Source organism: Phaseolus vulgaris, chromosome 3 (genome assembly GCF_051622355.1).
Source record: "Phaseolus vulgaris cultivar YP4 chromosome 3, ASM5162235v1, whole genome shotgun sequence".
NCBI classification, from domain to species: Eukaryota; Viridiplantae; Streptophyta; class Magnoliopsida; order Fabales; family Fabaceae; genus Phaseolus; species Phaseolus vulgaris.
Window position 1 is genome coordinate 5,646,498 of NC_143500.1, and position 15,966 is coordinate 5,662,463.

The following is a 15,966-nucleotide window of genomic DNA, read 5'->3' on the forward strand; positions in this document are numbered from 1 at the left end:
TTTATATCAAAATTGTAAGCAAACAAAACTATGAACAATACATTGATTCCAACTAAATGAATTCAAAAGTAATATATACTAAAAATTTATAAAGTTACCTGAAAATGAACGTGGTGGGGATGATTATTCTAAAAGAAAAAGATGAATGAAAGCATTGTGTGACCTAATTTCCATCCACAAGATGGAAAACATTATTTGGATGAAAAGTTCAATAAAGCCGTATATGAATAAAAAAATTAGTAATAATTTCATTAAAACTAATAAAGAAATCGCAAATCAGATTGAGTCATGAATACAAAATCTTTCATCTGTGTGGAACTCATTATGCAATCACCAAAGTAATTGAATCATCAATCCACAAATTTTGTTGTGTAGATAGTGAAAGGAATCTACAAAATATTATGAACAAAGATGTGGCAAGTCATTTTGGTGAAGCACGAGAAGAGCGAAAGATCCGTTTGATGATGGCAATTTTGGGGAGTGAATTCTTGTTGATCTGAGTAATTTGTCGAGTGCTAACTTTCCCCATAGATGCTGATTTGAAAGTAAGTGTCACTTTCTTTTCCAAAACATTGATCACCACGGATTCTGTCTCTGCTGAAGAACAAAAAAACGTATGAAATGTTAGCACCAGATATATTCCTTTACAAATTTATCACTAAGTTCATCAGATAGAAAACATTATCATCAGATTTAACTGATGTTCTGGCTAACAACATTACAATTTTATCTTTTAAGTTTTGGCATTTTTCTTAAATTAAACCGGTGAGAGATGATTGTTTAGGATTTAGGGTTTAAAGATTGATTCCTATTATTTGAAATGACGATATATGTCAAGTTGCATCATCATAATTAACATGAAAGTTTTATTAAAAAAGAATTATTATTTGAACTAATTGGTGTTACAAAACCACAAAACCCGAGTTCTTATACCTCTCTTTGTACAAGCAAATCAAAACAAAAGCAACGAAATATTATAAGAAAAGAAAATAAATAAGTGACAGATGATAGAAAGGAAAAAGAAAAAAGTGTAAAATTTAAATGATTAAGTATTTGGTTAGAAAGAAAAAAAAAGTGAGAATTTTGGGGAAAATCAGTCTTATACCCTTTTCATTTTTCATTTTTTGTTTCTCACTTACCCTCACCATTCATCTACTTTTCAATGCTTCCATGGAAAAACAAAACATATGACTAAGAAGGACTTTCATCTTAAATTATTATCTTAAACTAAACCCTAAATATTAAACCTATATAAACGAATTTTTTTTTTGCTAAAATGTGAATCCCAAGAAAAAAATGAGATAATTTTAAAATTTTATTAGAAAACACAATTATAAACTATAATATAATGTAGAATTGTTAAAGTAATATTTTACTTATCTTAAATAATCTCAAGCAAGTCAACATATTTCCTCATACACCTCATCTCTTCCATAATTTCTCCCTCCTCTTTACCTTATCCAAGCCTAAAAGAATTGAGTTGAGTATTACTCAAACCATTATTTTGTTAATTTAAAAAAACAAAACTATATCAAAACCAAACTCTATTTAATATTTTGGTGAATCATGCTAGACTAAACGATAAGCATGTGATGGCTTTGTTGTTTCTTATGTCTACTACACACCCAAGTGACTTTATGAGAGGTGAGACACTCAAGGCTAATATCAAAAACTTCATAGAAGATGTCAAACATGCAATTAACAATGGCAGGGTGGTTAAGAGAACCAAGAATTTTCACAAGAACCAAGAACAGAAGATGACAAAGGTGGAGTTAACAAAAAGTTAATAGGAATCATAAATGTAGTATGAATTAAATTACTCTCACACACACACCCTTCCAAAACATATGCCAGCCTATTCCTAGGTGGAAACCAACAAGGACCACCTCTTATCATGTCTGTCTTTTTCTCTCTTCTCTGGCTTCCCCAATGGAACCAAGTTCTCCTGTTCTTCCTAGGAAAGTTTTCTATTGGGAATCAATATCAAAAATTTGTTTATGTTTTTCTTTTAGACCCTTCAAAATCAACCAAAAGTTTTTGGCAAACATCTGCTACAAACTAAACCCTGCACAAAATCCCCTCTAAATTACAACTTAAGGGAACATAAGAAAAAGGCTTACCACTCATTTTTGCAATAATGTCAGTGACCCTTCTATGGCACTTTTCACATTGCATGTCTGCAGAGAGAACAACCTCTTGAACCTGCTTCAACCATAATCAACCCATCAACTAAAAATGCCAGAAATCCAAGGCCAAAAGTCAAAACTACACACAAACCTGAGGCATGGACAAGGACTCCATAGAAGCTAGACTAGTTCTACTCCCACCAAGAGGAAAACCCTTTGATTTTTTTATACCAACAACTTTCTGAAGCTCCCTTTTAGCACCATCTTCAAAATCCATACCTGTGATTAGGTGTGCTACAGATTCATACAGGGCCTTAATATATGTATATTTAACAGGTTTGCAGGTTCAATCCCATGGAGAGAGAAATGTGAAGAAAACGATCCATGAACAGCTTCTATTGCAGTGATGGAGCAACCCCATCTCAATTGTTAAGTAGTTGGTTGAAAAGGAAAAAAAAAATGTACAGAGAGCATAATGGTACAGTGATGGTAAAGTGAAAAAGGTTTTAGGCCAAATTGACAGAGATTGTTCTTTCACTAACGTGCAGAAGCAGCCCCACATAGTGCTTAATTTATTTTTGTTCACAATGATTAATCCCTCAAGCTTGCTTATTAAACGAGGTTTTAGGCTAATTCAATGAATGAATTAAAGTAATGGTGTTTAAGGGGGTTCTTGGCTCAGCATCAAGAAAGCAACTGAGCAAGCCAAGGCCACTGTACAAGTTGTGACTATCGATGCTACTTTGATAGTAGTGCCTTGGCTTAAACAAAGAGTAATGGATGAATCTTATGTTAAGGTAAATGGTACCTACCCACTTGGTTGGAGTAAAAATGAAAGCATCTGAAGAAATGATTTTTTGTTTTTGTCAAAAACATAAAAGCTTTAGATATTTATTATGTTGAGAAAACCAAAATAAATGCAAATATTGTTTTAAAAAAAAATTATGTGATAAATATTTTGGCATATATAATGATTCAATTTTATATAAGACACAAAATTATTTTACTTCAAACTTCGTTAATCATGTCAGTTTTTTTTTTTCTAGGACAATGTCCTTAACATGTTTGGCTCTTATTGTATATGCATATCTTTATTGTATTAAGATATTTTTTTAAAAAAAAATATAAGATGTGTGATTATTTGATCAAATTGGATTTTTTTTTCAAAAGAACTTTTTGAGGAAAGAAGAAAACAAGAGGAAAATAATTTGATTTCTTCTTGTTTGGCCTTAGAGATCAAGAAAGTCACAAACAAAATACCATTAAACACTTGACACTCTAGAGAATATACAATTAACGCATGAAGAAAAACAAATAGATAAAACAAAAATAAGGAGGATTCTTTATAAACATGTTTTTAATCAACGCATACATGTCAAAAATGGTTAAAGACTTTGTAAAGAAACTCTTGTTGACCCCAAAAGAGCTTCTTCTAACCATGGTCCTGCTCGATCTCCATCCCAAAATTCTAGTAGCAATTCTCAAGTCTATCATTTCAAATTCATTACTCAACGACTTAAGCTTTTGTATCTACACTTTATACATATATGTTATAAGCATATCATTTACATAAGTATAAGGTAAATATTAGAATTGGCAGTCACCTTCTTTTGATAAACACAAACTTCATAAAGACTTCTATTGTACCCAAAACAAACAATGAACTGATTAAATATCTTGTACCACTTTTTTAAGATTTTTGTAAACCCGTTCAACAACCTGTGTAATTTGTAGACTCAATTCTCCTTTTCTTGCTTTTCAAAACCTTCAAGTTGAAACATTTGAATTTCCTCCCTTATATTTCCAAGTCAATTTTCACATCAAAGTTGTTTCTAGTTACATATCCATGGATATCATAAGAGCAAGTAAAACTCTGATGAACATTTGGCCAATTACAAGTGAGAATATCATTGTAGTTCACTCTTTCTCTCTAGGTATACCTTATGACTAAAAAATAGCCTTATACTTGACATTTTTAGTCTCAAAAACTTAAAATTGTTACTCTAATAGTAGACACTTTAAAGCTCAAGTTTCATTAACAAAAGGGATTGGTATTCCTCGTGTATAACCAAAATTCACTTGTAAAACTCTATAATAGATTGTACTACAAAACGATCATGGTTAAGATGATTCAACGTCTTCTGTTATATTCAAAGAAAAGGTCATCACTTCATCATGTCCATACCTCGCGAGAAGTTCACTCACCTTAGCAAACCTACAAATTATAGGTGAGTTGTATGTTTGGACGATCTCATTGTCCTTGAGAATCATTTTCAATCTAATTGGATATATCAAACTATTGTTCTAGCATCTAAATGACATCATCGTTTACCTCCACCTATTGAGCTTTAACTTCAAACTTTCTTAAATACCCTTCCAACTTCAATAGAGAGTTTTCGTCAAAAGTTATATCTTTATTCATCATGACCTTTTGTTCAACCTAATTTTGAACCCTTTGCTTTTCTTCCACAACCCAATAAAACATCTTTTTTGCCTTTGGGTCTACATGATATGCCTTCAACATTCATCGACATTACCGCAACTCATTCTCCCTATCACTCGCATCACTCCACCTTTAACTTAAAACAATTTATCTAATAAACATCATGAACATACACAAATGTATCGGGTGATAGAGGGCGTCCACCAAATAATCTCTATTTAATAGACTAACTAGATGTTGTGATTAAATAATCTATCATGCAAAAGAAACAAGAGAAAATTCAATATTTTATAAATTTAAATATTTTAAATAATAATTCAAACATATTTTTTTTTAATTTTTGTTATGTAATTCTAATTTTGATATTGACACACATAATAGTATGATTTCACACATGTCACTCTCGTATCATTGTTCATTCCAGTATAAATGACAAAAATTAGCAACTAAAGTACACTTTAATCCAATACAATATGGTGAATGATAGCTTTGCACCCTAAACCCTAAACCCTAAACCCTAAATAAATTTCTTCATTTACTAAAACTAACTTATACATAGACTGAAAAAAATAAATTTTAATTTTAATATAAAAGTTGGGTTAAGTTTTGTCTTCTTATTTTTATTTACTAAATATTTATAAAGAAATGTTTCCAAACATACTCCCAATTAATTTCCATAATAAAAATATTTAAGAGATCGTTTATGGATTAAATATTTGTCATCATATTTTAGTAAAATTAATTTGAAAGAATTAATAGTGAAAAGAAAAGATATAGAAGGGAGGGGTTTAGGATAAATATCCGAAGTGCCCCTTATTAGGATAGCCCTTATCCAAAAGTGGTAGCATTGGATCCACGACCTACCTTAAGTCAAACAAGTGGCTCCTCTTTGTGGACCAAAAACATAAAATATAAATAAATAAAACTTCTTCTTTCTTCTTATCACATTTCATTCATTATTCCAGATGCTTCTTTTAATTTCCACCACTTTTCTATTTTCTAATATTCTATTCATCTATTTCTACTACGCACCACCTATCACTAATTTACATCATTTTGACTTCATAAATATCCTCCCTATCTATCACTTTCATACTTTGCCTTACTTCAACTCTTTTTTTCTTCTACTGTGCATTACCCACTTTGATTTTGCTCAGTTATACAAATTACAATTTAATAAATAATATCAGCAATCATATTTTTTAACAAATTTTATTCCATTCACTTTTTTCAACTTCTTTAATGGTTGAAGTAATTAAATATAAATTAATCTTTAATGATTAGTATGTATTTATTAAAAAGATAATATTAATATATAGTTATCTTTTCTTAATATGATATTTGAATTTAAAATATATGCAAGTCAAATTAAGACAATTATCAGATTAATTATATATTAATTTTAAATTTTCTTTTATTAAATACATATGATAATTATTTACTAAAAAACAAACACACTTCATTCTCCATAACCTCGACTTTTAATGAAATTCAAACAAAATTAATAAAACTAGTGATGCATTTGTTATTAAAGAACAGGCAAATTTGTATTCTTATAGGAGGTTACACAAATTACATTGGATCATTTTATATATCCTATAAGTCAAAACCATCCTCGGTTATTCCACTACGTTACACTTTTTTCCTACGCCAAAACTTGTATGCATCATCCTCGCCTCCTTGGGCTGCTTCTATTCGGATTCAAACACCCAAATGGAATGAAGCTTCGATGCCACAAACTACACAAACAAACTAATGAAAGGTGGGGAAGAAAAGGACTAACCTAAGGTAAATTTTCTATGTAAAGAACATGGATGAAGAGAGACCCTGGATGAAAATCTGGGCCTAATAGGCATCGAAAGGATGCCACAAAGATATGAATCAATGGAGTCACCTACACATAACCATGCTAGTTAAAGAAGGCACAACTGCAGAAGTCAAAATGGAGGGATCACCTCCTCCATACTTGCAGTCATCGTGATCAACTTTCAATGATGCTGGGATCACAAAACTGTCAGGAGCATTTGATTTCAGAACCTTTGGCGACCTTTTCCGGTGGCTTTCGGTGCACTGTGGCTTCTGATAAGAGGTACTACTATGTCTCCTCTTTCTGGTGGTCATCCACCTTAACTGTAATAGCAAATCATCCTTCAAAAGGTCTGAAACCTCTACGGGCTTTCTTGGTCTATCCCTATCAGAATTCAAGCAAGTATCTGATGGCTTAGGTTGTATTCCAGCACTAATTGTTGCTGCAATTGATTTTCTGTCAATGGATTTGCCCGAGTTTTGCGGGGTTTTCAAGCTTGATAAAACAGACGGCACCAGATCAGGCCTTTCCCTCACATTCACCCACTCATTCCCTACCCAATCTTGAGCCTGTCTTAAGTTACCAGAACCAAATACCGATACCACATTTTCCCCTGCAAAGACATTATGATAAGGATTAATCGTAATTACAACATAGTAAAACAACCTAATATTATGTGGATGAAAAATAATTACAGAGCTGACACCTATATTTAAGATGAAAAACATCGTAAGAGTAAAGAGTAATAATACCTGGGAAATAAACATGATAATTAGCTTCGGAGTCCTTTTGAACAACTAATCCTTCCCACCATCCATCATGCCACCAGGCATCAACAATGGAACCAACATCACCAACCCAGGATAATTCCCGTTTGTTGGACAGTGGTGCTGGCCGGACTACAGTCCTCCCATGCATTCGAAGACCCAGACTATCAGGCACTGAAATTCTGGAAGCTAGAACCCATTCCTAAACCAAAGAAAAAAAATATAAAAATTATACCACTCCCCATATATCCATAATTGTTTTTCCAGTAATCACTGCAAAGAAAAATAGTTTCAACGTACCTCAAGCTTCTTGGTTTCATCAACCGCATCTTGAATGTCTTGATATTGCACCTTCACTTTGTATTTGTGTCTCTTGACGACAGAAGCTGTAAACCAGCATCCTCTCATCCCACTGTCTTGAGAGAGAACCTCAACTTGGGAACCTACAACTAAATGCTGGGAAGAACGTTCATTCGTCCCTTTAATCGTTGTTGTCATGTTTGTGTGCCCAACCAGCTTCAAGGAATTGTTTCCAGAACTGATTTTGGTATTATTCTTAATGTTATTCAGATTTTCCGATTTAAGGGCAGTTAAATCAATTGCTTCATTGCCATCATCTTTGGCAAGGCGCAGTCTCTTCTTAGGTCTGATCGAAACAGTTGACTTATGATTTTCATCCAGTTCCAGAACATCATCAGATTGCCCAGAACTCCCACCACACTTCGAGTCCAATTGGGTATACATGTACCTGAGTATTTCCTGTTTCCAATAACCCTTAATTTGTGTTATATCAAAGGGTTTCACATCATCATTATCAAACTGGTGGATGCACACGAATGGTTCCAAGTGAGTTCGACGGGCCTCATTCCGAAACTTTTCGTAGTGTTGTGGACTGAGGACGAAAGCCAATCCATCTATGCATTCAATACTCAGATCTTGAAGATAAAGAGAAAAGAAAACCTCTCGGTCACTAAAACTGTGAGGCAAAACAATACCAACCTCATCAATTTTGTGAAACCAGCGCACCACAACCATCTTGTTGCCTCTGGAATCCTCATACAGATCTTCCAAGTAGGCAACTAGACGCTTGTTCTCTTCTGCCAGAACAAATACAAAATCATGAACCTGAAAACATTTAAAAACACCCCAAAAGATTGCCAGAGTCAGATTACAAGTTATGCATGGCTAACAAAAAATGATAAATTAAGACAAACAAGAGAGCAATGCTTACGGATATCTGAAAACCATTCCTCTTATAGGCCTGATAGTGTTTTCTTCTTCTCCTACACGTCCATGGAAACCCTATCCATGAAAATTCCTTTGTACAAGTTTGCATTTTCTGCAATTGATTATCCTGAATTACACGCAAAATAATCAGAAAAGAACAACCTAAAACACAAAACCCACAAATACCAACATAAGGAAACAGAGGGGTCGCTGTATCAGCATATATTAAATACCTTCAGGGCTCCAATTTCAGGTTCACACCCATGTTTTTCCTCCATAACCGCATCCCCAGAAGACGAATCTGAAGGATTTAATGCAAATACAACAAATTCAATTTCAATTACCAAAAAAATATTTAAAAAACTGTACAAAGAAAACTAGTAGAACTAGCCAAAGAAACTTTTACTACAGGAGGAGATTCAAACCATAGAAAAAAAAATTAAAACGAAACATTCCACACAATCTCAGATCCAGGTCGTGGAAACCTCGCCCTGGTAACTCCTTCCCGAACCTGAGAGGTCCAAAACCAAACCAATCCATACCAGACCAAAAACCCAATAAAAAACCTAAAAGCAAATAAAACAAGAGATAAAAATAATATTCTTTTCTCTCAGTTCATAAAATCGAAAGAACCCGGAGGAGTAGCTCACCCAAACCAGAGTCCTACATCAGAACCCCTAAATTAGTGAGATCCCCAAACGCAAAACAAAAACCACAAAGAAGAGGTGAAGAACACGAGCTTAATTACCATCTTATTTCGCAAATTAAAAGAAAAACCGAAACTTTTTTTTTAATTTTAATTAAAAAAGGTGGAGGTGAGGAAGAACCAGAAGAGTGAGGAGGAGAACAAACCTGAAACCACCGAGTCCAGCCAATCAACAACCTCTCTTCGCGATTTGAGCTTGATGAAAGGACCCAACGAGGCGCTTCGAATCGCGTAGCGATAGGACATGTGTCTTAGGGTTTTCTCTTTTCCGACGACGGCCAGATCCGCAGCACCGCCGCGCCGTTTCAGCAGATAGTGAACCTCCCTCCTCCCCTTGTCGCTCGATACCAGCACCTCCTCCCAGCTCACGTACACGCTCTTCTCACACGACGTTGTTCCGGCCCAAGACGCCACTCTCTCCATCCAAACGACACAACCCTCTGCGTTTCCCCCTCACCCAAAACGCACACTTCAGAAAAAAAAAACGAAGCTTGCTCGGGAAAACAACACGAAACGAAATAATAATGAAGATGAAAGAGGAAGGAGAAAGATGGGGGAAGAGAGAGAGGGTTTGAATTGCGATTTATAAAAACGTTGTTTGTTCTTGGGGTCTAGGGTTTCGAGATCTGGAGATGGATCCGACGGTCGAAATTCGTTCTGATGCAGGAAAGGCGAAGGAAGTTACGCGGATCACTGAAGTTACGAAATGGTCCCTGAGAGTTCCGAAGAACTCTGGTTCTGCCATTCATTTATTTTTAATTTAATGACACGTTGGAAAATAGAGGGAGGGAAAGAACCCGATCTTTCTGGGTGCCAGCTGGAGCTGATACCAAAGTGAAAACGATGTTAATGAATTTTAAAATCAAAACATTTTTTTAAATACCTTGTTAGAATTAAACAATAACATAGTATGTGGTTATTTAATTTAATTTGGATAAATTATTTAACGTGTGAATTAACTTTATTTATAATTATTATATACCACTTGTATATTGAGACCATCTTCATTTTATTTAAGTATAAGAGAATTATTATAAATGATAAAATTTTCCTTTGGAATATTTAATGTAATTATATACGCGTGTATCTGATTAAGGTTAAATTGGTTATTCATAGTAATTATAATTTAAATAGTAATTATAAGTTAATTTTAAATATGTAATTGTGTGCGGCATTAATTATTTAAATATTTTCAATTAATTTACAATTTTTTACCGAAAATGTAAAATTAATTATATGATGTTTCGTTATTAGTTTTTTAATGGAGTTTTATATCTCGAAGATGTATAAGATATTATTCAATTAATGTATATAAGTTTTGGAAAAATAGATGTTAGTAGTTATTAAGACATATCTTTAAAAGGTATGGTAGAATAATTTGAGGTTTTCATCGATAACTATTGAATTTGGGTTAGGTGGTAGAATGGTGAGTGGGTTATTGTGTTTATGTATTTCTATTCTTTTGATTGGGTTGAGAGTAGTTTTCCTTGCTTATTAAGATAATGAGACATTTTCACTCCATTCTTATTTATTTTGGTATGGAAAATTCATCTAGTACCCAAATTATTATACGAGATTAACAACCAATTATTATATTCAAACAAAAAAAAAATATTTTTTTTATGGTGTTTTTGTTAGTGTGTTGGATGTCTAAGAAGTTTGTGTTTAATCTCAACTACTATAATGTAATATCTATTTACATGTCAAAATTGATTTTGGTTAACAAATGATGTTTGTCTAGATATAAATATGTTGAGTTTTTCAAGTGGACATACCAAGAATAGTCAATATGTAATTTGGGAGATTTAGATATGATAAGTTATAAACTAACTCATATAAGAGATTTGATGTCACCCCGAACCCAAGATCTTAAGGCATCAGGTTCGTGGATTTTTCTTTCTTGCTAATCTCCATCCAATGTAGGACTCCCAACTACACATTTAAATTTCTCTAAGGAGTTATCCCACACATTATAAACTTTCCCTTAAAATCTAAGTGTTTTACTCACGAGTCTCTTACTTGTATAACACTCTTCATATATGCTCTGAATTGTTAGGTTCTTCGAGTAGACATACCAAAAAGAGTTTGTACTTAATCGGGAAGATTTAGATCCAATGAGTAATAAGTAATCCATAAAGAAACATATGTCACATCCAACTCAAAACCTTAAGGCAATGGGTTTATGGGTATTTCTCCTTATATTGTTCATCTCGCACATCCCACTCAATGTGGGACTGCCAACTCCACACTTGAATTCCTCACAATTTACCCCTCGGGTGTGAGTTCTCCAAACATTTCAAACTACACTTTGAAATCCAATTGTTCTACCATTGATTCTCTTATTCGTATAACACTTTCCATACATAGTGTCAATTCTTGAGTTCTTTGAGTGGACATACTGGGGAGAGTCTATACATAATTGAGGATATTTCGATTTGATGAATCATGAGTCAATCCATATAAGAGACTTGACAACATTGACAATCCAAAACCTTAAGGCATTAGGTTTGTGGGTCTTTCTCTTTTATATTGCTTATCCCATTCATCTCCATCCAATGTGAGACTCTTAACTTCTAACTTAAATTCATCACAAGATAAATATTGTAGAATATTGAAGGTTTATGTTGTGGTTTAAGGATATGATTAATAAAAGTTAAAAATTGGTGAGTTGTAAAGAAGTAATAAAACCTACACATGTTGGTAAGTTAAAGGATTGAAATGTTTAAGAAATGAATATCTCTCTCATTGACAAATTAATATGGGTTCTCTTTTAATCTATTTTGAGTCATAGATTTAGATCCTAATGCACAAGTATCTATGTAATGAAAATATTTTTAATGCAAAATTGAAGAATAATGGTTCTTATGTCTAGAAAAACATTGTCAAGGCAATAGACCAACTTAAAAGATGATTTTGGACCTAGATTATATTTGAGTCGGACTAATTTTTGGTACACAAATTTGTTAGGTATAGGATAAATTTTTTATGAAATCTCATGTACATATTGTAGATTTTGAACTAAATACAAAGGATTTGTTGAATCAATCAAATTGGAATATAGGTGGACTTTATGCACCCCTTTGGATATGACATTGTATTGGGCAAAACTATCTTGAAAAATTTTGTTGTTATTGTTGGAAAACTATCATAAATCAACTTACAAATAAATTTGACCCTTTGTTACGAAGTGGACTTTAAGCCTAACTCAATCCCATAAAACCGGCTCATAGGGTTAAGGTCTGCACCCATTTATATATTATGAAATGTCCTTATCTCTAGTCGATGTGGGATTTCCAACACACCCTCACGTTGAGACTACCAACTCGTGCGTGGGACTATATATTTTGGGTGGTCCGATAGCGGCCCGATAGCGGGTAGCACGATAGGCCCAACACAAACACTCGCTAGGATAGGCTCGAAATGGCTCTGATACCATATTACGAAGTGGACTTTAAGCCTAACTCAACCCCATAAAACCGGCTCATGATAAGTTTCTTTTAAGTTAAATTGAATATTAATGGAGCATGGTTAAGCCATGATACAATGGAAATAGGTGATTATTAAAAGTAGGCAATGTGATTGGATATTTCGCTTTTAAGTAATTTGTAAACTTGGTAGATTTTTTTATTGAGTTGGAAGTTATGAGAATATGTCTTAGTCATACTTTATTTTTTGGATGTCACTAGGTCTAATGTGAAACAAAAATGCTCTCAAGCCAATCCTGTTATTTTCTTAGTTTGAAATTACTTGGTTGACATGTGTAGAACATGGAAGCTTTGATGAAACTAAATTTGTGATATGAGCTTGATGTTTTTGTTGCCTTGTTTGCACTACAAGAAAAACATGAAATGAAAACCAATTTTAGAGACAAAAAATAATTAGTTGCTATAACAACTAAATTAGAAAGCATTTTAGAACTAAAAAAAATGGTTTCTAAATTAGTTTCTATTATTGTTAAATGGTTTCTAAATTGATATCTAATTAGCTACCAAGGCTCTAACTACCAAATATTTAGTTTCTAAATTTGGTAACAAAAATCTTAGTTGCTAATTAGATACCAATCTAGAAACCATTTAACAACAATAGAAACTAATTTAGAAACCAAACAAAATTTAGTCTCTAAAATGGTATCTACTTTAGTCATTGTAATAACGAATTATTTTTTATTTCTAAAAATTGATTTCTATTTTATGATTTTCTTGTAGTAGTGTTGAAAGTTAGTTTTAAGAGTATTTCATTTAGCAAGTGACTTAGTTAACTTATTATCACCTATCAACTCATTTATCTGTTACCAATTAATTTATTAGTTACCATTGATTTTCTAAATTTGTTATTGGTATCTAAGTTTTGATTTTGGTTCAAAAGTTTTTTTCATGTTTTCTGTTATGTTTTTCCGTAAAACATCATAGTAAACCAATACTATGATCACTATCTCACTCAAGATGAAAAATTATTATTTTTCTACTATTACAACAAATGAAGAAAGGAAACCTATCACAAATCATATATCACATAAATTTGAGTTTTATTTTAAAAACTAAACTGTTATTATTTAAATATTTTTTAAATAAAAATATTAAAATCATAATATTAATTTTATAAAACTTATATAATTTGTTAATAATTTTTACAAGACTATATAAATATAATATAATGTCATATAATTATATTAATATTAAAGTATATAATAATATAGATAATAAACTTCTTTATTTAACGTGTTATCTTATATATTTATATTTATAACTATTGTGATTATATTATTTATTTAAATATTATAATTGATAATTATTATTTAAAATATGAATTATAATTTTATAAAAGTGATTATATAAATATAATATAGTTTAGTTCAGATTATATTTTTTATAATTTTCATAGTTTATAAAAGAATATATATATATATATATATATATTAAAGGTCATTAATTGTGTTTTAAATATAATGTGTTATTTTTTAATATTTTTTTTATATCCACGGAAAAGGATAAGAATATACTTTGTTGTGGTTATCATATCACATTATGTCTACTAAATGTGTTTAAAAGAATAAAAATAATTTTTTTATTAGTAATATATAAATAAATAAGAAAGTAACCATTTTTCAACTACTCATCACTTATAAATGGTAAAATAATAATAATAAATATAAAAGTCAAGGATAATTAAATGTATCAATATTAACTACTAAAACTGATAATAATAAATTATTACATTCAAATCAATTAATGTATTTATTTTTATCTGTAATCCTTTCTATATTAATAAATTAATATATTCCTTTCTAAATGAATTGAGTTTAAAGCAATTATAATTTTAAATAATTTTATATTATTATGAATGATTTTTATGATTATTTATTGATCTTCCATATTCTATAATTATTACTCAAAATGTAAAAAATTAATTAAATAAAAATCAATTTAAATACAAAAAATAATTAGTTATTACATTGACTAAATTAAATACTATTTTAGAAACTATAAAAAATTATTAATTTTTAAAATAATTTCTATCATTAACGAATAGTTTCTAAATTGGTATCTAATAAGCTACAAAAATTTTATCTATCAATTATTTAGATCATAAAGTTAGTACCTAATTAGATATCAATTTAAAAATTATTTATAATAATAAAAACTATTTTAACTACCAATAATTTTTTTTAATTTTTAAAATAATATTAAATTTAATAAATGTAATTATTAATTATTTTTTATCTTTAAATTGATTTTTATTTAATTTAATGATTTTATTGCAGTTTCTTCAATAGTTTTAATATCCAAGTAACCTTTTCAATTATATCTAGTATTTGTAAATAGAGGATTCTCTTATGTAAAAAATATACATGAAAATATTTTATTCTTTCTCCTTCTTTATTATCTCTACTCTAATATCATATTTTATAACATGTTATCAATATAAGGATTCTAACCTATTGAACTAGGTAATTATACTTCTATTTTTATAATATATATATATATATATATAATATTTCAAGCCTCAGTCTCTATTTCATGAAAAAATAATTTTAGAACCCCAATTATTAGTGGAAAGACAAATCTATAAATTTTATATAGTAAGTGATAGCAACTATTTGACAATCATAATTTATTATTATTTTCGTATCTACGAAAAACTCTTATATATGTTTCTTAACATTTTTTAACAATAATAAATAATCATACATGCTTTATTATTTGATTTAATTATTTGTTATTTGTTACATCTTTTCAACAATTTTTCTTTTGTATTGTTTTTCCTTTTTATTTTATTAATTTCATATATATGATTATTCTTGATTTAATTTTAATTTAATATTTTATTTTACTGTGATAGTTATGAACCTGTCAAGTCTTGCACAACTTGAATTTGTGGCTCTTTGATATTATAGGAAATAATTATTTATCATATTAGATGCTAAATTACATTTAGATACAATGGGTTTTGGTGATGCCATTAAAGAAAGAAATAAAGCATTTAAGCAAGATAAGGCTACAACTATGATTTTTCTTCATAATCATGAAGGGTTAAAAGTTTGAATATCTTAAAGTAAAACGACCTCTTATATTATGGAACGTTTAAAAAGGAAATATATGACCACCAAAAACTAGAATTCTTCCAAAAGCTCATTATTAATCATATGCATTTACTGTTGCAAAGTTTTAAATACCAATTAAAATATTAAAATTATGTGAAAAAATGAGTTTTAAGAAAAACAAAAATATGAGAAACGTTCGAACTTAAACACTATACTTTTATTTAAACCCTAAACTTAAATCAAACCCTAAATCCTATAAGTAAATGAAACAATTTCTTATTCATACTTTGGTGATTGTGGCAGTGGTTATGGCTGTGACTGCACTATAATAATCATGATTGTGGAGATG

General features: G+C 30.6%; 2 protein-coding genes across 3 annotated transcripts; both read right to left on the reverse strand.

The window, feature by feature from the left end:
* Positions 1-224: 224 nt before the first annotated feature.
* Positions 225-2,670, reverse strand: LOC137806309 (uncharacterized). 2 transcript variants are annotated; one of them, XM_068606346.1, is made up of 3 exons: positions 2,278-2,670; positions 2,121-2,202; positions 225-594 (listed from the first exon to the last, which is right to left on the reverse strand). In XM_068606346.1, exons 1-3 carry the CDS (start codon positions 2,401-2,403, stop codon positions 422-424), a joined length of 381 nt encoding a protein of 126 aa, XP_068462447.1. In that variant the 5' UTR covers positions 2,404-2,670; the 3' UTR covers positions 225-421. The 2 variants fall into 2 exon arrangements, with proteins under 2 accessions (XP_068462447.1, XP_068462446.1); XM_068606345.1 differs by having other exon boundaries at positions 225-597.
* A 3,400-nt stretch (positions 2,671-6,070) lies between these two features.
* On the reverse strand, positions 6,071-9,823 carry LOC137806310 (Agenet and bromo-adjacent homology (BAH) domain-containing protein). Its single transcript, XM_068606347.2, has 6 exons — positions 9,223-9,823; positions 8,604-8,671; positions 8,375-8,497; positions 7,444-8,268; positions 7,129-7,345; positions 6,071-6,989 (listed from the first exon to the last, which is right to left on the reverse strand). Exons 1-6 carry the CDS (start codon positions 9,497-9,499, stop codon positions 6,460-6,462), a joined length of 2,040 nt encoding a protein of 679 aa, XP_068462448.2. The 5' UTR covers positions 9,500-9,823; the 3' UTR covers positions 6,071-6,459.
* Between the last annotated feature and the right edge of the window lie 6,143 nt (positions 9,824-15,966).

What these genes read in the sequence shown, in the direction of transcription:
- LOC137806309 (XM_068606345.1), bottom strand. Translation starts at nt 2,403, where the DNA reads ATGGATTTTGAAGATGGTGCTAAAAGGGAGCTTCAGAAAGTTGTTGGT. An exon ending in AGTCCTTGTCCATGCCTCAG is followed by an intron (nt 2,203 to 2,277) that starts GTTTGTGTGTAG and finishes TGGTTGAAGCAG; the next exon opens with GTTCAAGAGGTTGTTCTCTC. An exon ending in CATTATTGCAAAAATGAGTG is followed by an intron (nt 598 to 2,120) that starts GTAAGCCTTTTT and finishes TTTGTTCTTCAG; the next exon opens with CAGAGACAGAATCCGTGGTG.
- LOC137806310 (XM_068606347.2), bottom strand. Translation starts at nt 9,499, where the DNA reads ATGGAGAGAGTGGCGTCTTGGGCCGGAACAACGTCGTGTGAGAAGAGC. An exon ending in CTGAAATTGGAGCCCTGAAG is followed by an intron (nt 8,498 to 8,603) that starts GTATTTAATATA and finishes CGTGTAATTCAG; the next exon opens with GATAATCAATTGCAGAAAAT. An exon ending in ATGAAACCAAGAAGCTTGAG is followed by an intron (nt 7,346 to 7,443) that starts GTACGTTGAAAC and finishes TCTTTGGTTTAG; the next exon opens with GAATGGGTTCTAGCTTCCAG.